A 6,191-nucleotide genomic window follows, 5' to 3' on the forward strand; every position below is an offset into this window, starting at 1 on the left:
CACTTCATCTACAGTATATTTTCTCTCTCCACGGTGTAAGTTACTCGTGATTTCCGTGATTTCAATTTTTTTTTTTTTTTTTTGATAGAGATTTGTTTCTTTTGGAGGGGGCCAGAGACCATTGCACGAGTCCAAACAAAAGTACATTGGACCCACTCCCACCAAACCTCACCGACCTTGCATGCGTCCAGAAAATTCTACCTCACGCCCAGCTTGTACCGGCCACTCTACTGCATGCAAACTGATTCACAAGACTCTGTAAAACATGCACCATCTATCATACAGCATGCGCCATTGATTGAGTTATTTGACAGCTGTCCATCTCGTGATGGCGGCCATCTCTACAACACTATAGATACACCGAATCTTGCTCGATGATTAAACCCGTCATGTTATATGTTCAAGCTCTACGAGGATAGTCTGTGATCTTTGCTATATTGTACTGGAAATATGCATACTGTTATGGATAGAAAATTTCATCTACATCCCAGCCGAGGATTTGAACAAGCCTCGACTGCTGTTGACTCACATCTCTTGCCGATCCATCTTCTGTAGACGCAATTTCTGCCGACCTAACCTCTGCCAACCTGAGAGATTTAGTGGGCTGCGCTCCATGTATTTAGAAGGCTCCCTATGTTTGAAAAGATTAGACCTCGAGCTCCCCAACGAGTTTTTAAATTCTACTGCAATCGAAAATAGCTGACAATGAAGTAAATAAGATAATGGATAACCAACAAATCTTGAAAAATCATATCAGGAATGCAACGAATGATGCATCCGAGAAGATCGAGATAATCCCTTGCACTCCTGCTTCCTCACGATTTTTTTCTCTACCTATAATAGAAGTTAACAGAGAATCTCTAGATATACAATCTCTCTCTTGCACTCTTTTTTTTATCTTTTTGTGAATTACTGCCGGAAGATTCTCATCGGAACTAACTTCGACTAGAAATTTTTTTTGCAGATCCAATCACTATCATTCTGCCATCGCCATCCACTTCAACCACGCCGATCCCGTAGTCAAGAAATCGCAACAACATATACTTATTATCAAATTTAGAAAACAAGCTTGATGGATTACAACTACCTAATTCATCAAAAAGTGCATTAAATTGATATTACTCTCTCCCTCTTATGTGTTATCATCTACAGCAGTAATCACTGGCCCATGGGTGGTAGATACCACCGACTCAGGAGTAGATGGAGGAGGTGATAACTTTACCAAACAAAATGGAGAAAATAAAGCCAACCTAGTAATAATAGCCACCTAATGATTCCAATCCCACTTCATAATTCCGCATTGCCGATTGTGGAGGGCCAACTCAGGGCTCGTGTCCAACTTAATTTTTCTAATCGTACGGAGGGAAGAAACTAAAGCAAATAACCATCATTACTGTCACAAACGTAGACAAATATATCCATTAACTGGATTTATTATATAGTATTAAGTATGCAACCAGCGACCTTTCTTTGGACCGGGTAGCTCGGTCAGGCCGCCCGACGGTTCAAGAGCCTGTAGGCGTTGCCGTTCCGGAGGCTGGACCGGGGGACGCAAACCGTGGAGTCTGCAACGGAACCCCTCCCACTCTTGCACGACCCGACCAAGCCGAGGATGCCGAACCGGTCGGAGATCGACCAGACCGCCGCCGCCGCAGCTCCCCGCCGCCGGTCCGCGCCCTTCCTGCTCATCCCCATCTCGGCCGCTCCATCGGACGGCAGCGGGGGCTCCTTGGCGCACTCCGCGAGGGCCGCCGCGAATGGGTCGGCGGCGGGCCGGGCGTGGGATCGCTTCTTCCGGAAGCTCTCGGAGGAGGAGGATCGGAGGGGGGGCGGGAGGGGGAGGAGGGGATCGGTTGGACGAGACTTAGGGTTACCATGGAATTTGGGGATCCCCGGGCGCTGCTCCCAGGAGAAGGGCACGGCGGAGGAGGAGGGGCGGGAGGGGGAGCGTGGGCAGTCGGCGGCGAAGCGGATGGATCGGTTCAGCCGGGGGAGCCGCCGGTCACCGGCCTGAGATCCGTCGCCGCGATCCAGCGAGGCGGAGAGCGGAGATCTCAACTCTTTCATCTCTTTGAGCCCAGAGAAAGAGAGCATGAGAGAGAGTAGAGCCTGGGAGTACAAGAAGACGAGGAATGGATTTCTTTACGGACGAAACGGCTTTAGAGTGCGGTTTGTGCTCCAGTGCGCCCGAGGAAGTCTTTGGTTTAACATGCTTGTCCTACTTTGGCCGTTTGATGTAGAAGTACATGGAGGATCTGCCGGTAGGCACGACTGTTGAAGCGTGTGGCTCAGGTTTACGAGTGGTGAAGGAGGACAGGGGTTGCTCAGCGCGGGGGACGTGACGAGGGAAGGATGGCGACGTGGATGAGTTGGACGGCTTTCCAAGCAGCTTTTATTTTCCGGATAAATTACCGGAGCATCTCTATAATTTTAACCCATTTTTATTTATATTTTTATATTTAAAAAATATCAAATTAATTATTTTAATTAATGATATATTTTAATATAATTCAATCATTCATTTTATCAATAAATGATGTTAGATTTTTTTTTCATTGAACATAAATATTCCTTGTTCATAGATAGATTTGAAGGAGGAACAAAGATAAGGAATAGAATAGAAAAGAAAAGAAGAAGAAGATGGAGAAGAAAAAGAGGAGAAAAAATGGATTACCAATGGAAATGGATGGAGGTGGAAAAAGCTGCTATGAAGAGCATGGCTTATAGGCAGTTTGGAGAAAAAGAAGGATGAGAAGGTGAAATGGATAAAAAAGAAAGTAAGGAGGTTGAGGGAGCTACTATGGACAAGAAGAAATAAATGAAGAGAAAAGAATGGGGAAAGAAATTTTTGCCGTTGAGAAAGGATAATGTAGAGAGGGCCATCTAAAGGGATAAAGCTTATGGGTTGGTTTAGAGGAGAAATAAGATGAAGACAAAGAGAATGAGAAGGAAGGAGAGGAGGGGAGAAGGGTTGTCGGCAAGAAATAGGATGGAGGAGGAGGAAGGGGAGGAGAAGAGGATGGGAAGGAAGAAGATGGAAAAGACAAGAATGGATGAAGGTAGAGGAGGTCATCGTGTAGAATGATTTATGGGCAGCTTGGAGGAAAATGATGCGAAAGAGAAGTGGATGAGAAGGAAGGGAAGAAGAAAAGAGAGGAGAATGGATGGAGAAAAGGGAGGAGAATGGGTGGAGAAAGGAGATGAGAGAGAAAGAGGAAGAAAGAGAGGAGGAGAAATGGGTGAAAAGGAAAGGGAGGAAGAGAAAAGAGAGAAGGAAGGAATAGGAAGTGTTGGGGGTAAAACCCCCCCAGCCGAAGTTCGTGTCAGGAGTGACCCCTCGGGGATTCTACCGGCATCCAACCCACGGCGGCAGGGAGACTTCGTCCGGACTCCTACGGGAGCCAGACTTCGTCTCCGACTCCAACTACAAGAAGGCTTCGTCCGGACTCCTACGGGAGCCGGACTCCGTCCCTGACTTCAGTAGTAGGAAGACCTCGTCCGGACTCCTACGGGAGCCGGACTCCGTCCCCGACTTCAGCAGCAGGAAGACCTCGTCCGGACTCCTACGGGAGCCGGACTCCATCCCCGACTTCAGCGGCAGGAAGACCTCGTCCGGACTCCTACGGGAGCCGGACTCCGTCCCTGACTTCAGCAGCAGGAAGACCTCGTCCGGACTCCTACAGGAGCCGGACTCCGTCCCTGACTTCAGCGGCAGGAAGACATCGTCCAGACTCCTACGGGAGCCAGACTCTGTCCCCGACTCTGACTCCAACTATAGGAAGACTTCGTCCGGACTCCTACGGGAGCCGGACTTCGTCTCCGACTCCAACTACAGGAAGGCGTCGTCCGGACTCCTACGGGAGCCGGACTTCGTCCCCGACTTCAGCAGCAGGAAGACCTCGTCCGGACTCCTACGGGAGCCGGACTCCGTCCCCGACTTCAGCGGCAGGAAGACCTCGTCCGGACTCCTACGGGAGCCGGACTCCGTCCTCGACTCCGACTCCAACTACAGGAAGACTTCGTCTAGGCTACTACGGGAGCCGGACTTCGTCTCCGACTCCAACTACAGGAAGGCTTCATCCGGACTCCTACGGGAGCCGGACTCCGTCCCCAACTTCAGCAGCGGGAAGACTTCGTCCAGACTCCTATGGGAGCCGGACTTCATCTCCGGCTCCAACTACAGGAAGGCTTCGTTCGGACTCCTACGGGAGCCGGACTCCGTCCCCGACTTCAGCAGCGGGAAGACTTCGTCCGGACTCCTACGGGAGCCGGACTTCGTCTCCGACTCCAACTACAGGCAGACCTCGTCTGGACTCCTACGGGAGCCGGACTCCGCCCACAACTTCAATCACAGGTAGGCTTAGTCCGGACTCCTATGGGAGCCGGACTCCGTCTCCAACTTCAACTGCAGGAAGGCTTCGTCTGGATTCCTACGGGAGCCAGACTCCATCCCCGACTTCAGCAGTGGGAAGACTTCGTCCGGACTCCTACGGGAGCCGGACTTCGTCTCCGACTCCAACTACAGGCAGACCTCGTCCGGACTCCTACGGGAGCCGGACTCCGCCCACAACTTCAATCACAGGTAGGCTTAGTCCGGACTCCTACGGGAGCCGGATTTCGTCTCCAACTTCGACTGCAAGAAGACTTCGTCCGGACTCCTACGGGAGCCGGACTTTGTCTCCGACTCCAACTACAGGCAGACCTCGTCCGGACTCCTACGGGAGTCGGACTCCGTCTCTAACTTCGACTGCAGGAAGACTTCGTCCGAGCTCATACGGGAGCCGGACTTCGCCTCCAACTCCAGCTACAGGTAGGCTTTGTCCGGGCTCCCACGGGAGCCGGACTTCCGCCCTGAACTCCTGCTGAAGGCCTCGGCCGAGATTCCTCGACAAATGATCCCCATCTGGGCTTCTGCGAAAATCAGACTTCTACCGAACTTCGGCCGACAAGTCTGGACCCTCTGGCAAGCCACAGTAATGGCCACGACTCTGCTCTACTCCCTGCGGCGGATCCTACGTGGCTCCATCACTCCCTGGCAGGCCGCAGTAACGGCCACGACTCTGCTCTACTCCCTGCGGCGGATCCTACGCGGCTCCATAACTCCCTGGCAGGCCGCAGTAACGGCCACGATTCTGCTCCACTTCCTGCAATAGATCCTGTGCAGTTTCACCACTCTCTGACGAGTCACGACAACGGACGCCGCTCCACTCCCCGCAACTGATTCCACGTGGCGAGCCATGGTGACAGCCACGACTCCACCCCATTACTCTTTATGATAAATTCCTCCTGACGCCGTACGGCCCACGACGAGGCGATCATTAACAGTCGCTATCAATCCTTTGCTCCCTCCGTCTATAAAAGGGGAACCCCAGATACGTTATTCTCTAAGCTCAAAATTCTATCTCAAAACTCTGCTAAAATTTTTGTTCGAGCACTCCATTCTTGTTGAGGCAGAGAACTGACTTGAGTGTCAGAGGATCTTGCCGGAGCAACCCCACCTCCGGTTTAGACTTCTTTTGTAGGTCCCGACGGCGACCACGACTCCCTCGACTCTAGCTTCTCCGACGCAGGTGGATTTTTGCACCAACATGATTGGCGCTAGAGGAAGGGCGTGTGTCTTCGCAGTACCCTTGTTCTTAAAGGAGCGCTCAACGGGACCGCCTCCGGTCATCTTTTTCGACGTCTCCTCCTCCTTCCCCCACTAGATCCCCGCCCGATGCCTTCTCACGAAGCATCCACACGGTGACCCACGGCCTCCGCGGCCAGATCTCAGGCTCCGGCCTCGCCTCCAATTTTTCAGGCCCCACATCCTCCGACAACGGCCGCCGGCATGGAGCGGTCGGATAATCGGCCTCCGACGGATTTCGCCAATGCCATCTCGGAAGAATCCCGACGGGGAGCAACCGACGTATTGGCTGGACTTCCCAAGTGGCAAAAGATCAAGGAATCCATAACTTTCACCGAAGAAGATGCTCAGGGAGTTCAATTTCCTCATAACGACGCGGTTGTAGTTTTCTTGAACATAGCTAATTACGACGTCCGCCGCATTCTTGTCGACAATGGAAGTTCGGCCGATATTTTATTCTACGATGCCTTCTCAAGAATGTCCATCCTTGACGGCCATTTGAGGCCGATTAGCTCTCCTCTGGTGGGTTTACCGGCGACACTGTCCCGGTGGAGGGAGTGATAAC

At 51.9% G+C, this 6,191-nt stretch overlaps 1 protein-coding gene across 1 annotated transcript; it reads right to left on the bottom strand.

The window, feature by feature from the left end:
* Positions 1-808: 808 nt before the first annotated feature.
* Positions 809-2,309, bottom strand: LOC105036697 (uncharacterized). The gene has a single exon (XM_010912444.4). It carries the CDS (start codon positions 2,092-2,094, stop codon positions 1,489-1,491), a length of 606 nt encoding a protein of 201 aa, XP_010910746.1. The 5' UTR covers positions 2,095-2,309; the 3' UTR covers positions 809-1,488.
* Between the last annotated feature and the right edge of the window lie 3,882 nt (positions 2,310-6,191).

The sequence above is a fragment of the Elaeis guineensis genome, chromosome 1 (assembly GCF_000442705.2).
Source record: "Elaeis guineensis isolate ETL-2024a chromosome 1, EG11, whole genome shotgun sequence".
Taxonomy (NCBI): domain Eukaryota; kingdom Viridiplantae; phylum Streptophyta; class Magnoliopsida; order Arecales; family Arecaceae; genus Elaeis; species Elaeis guineensis.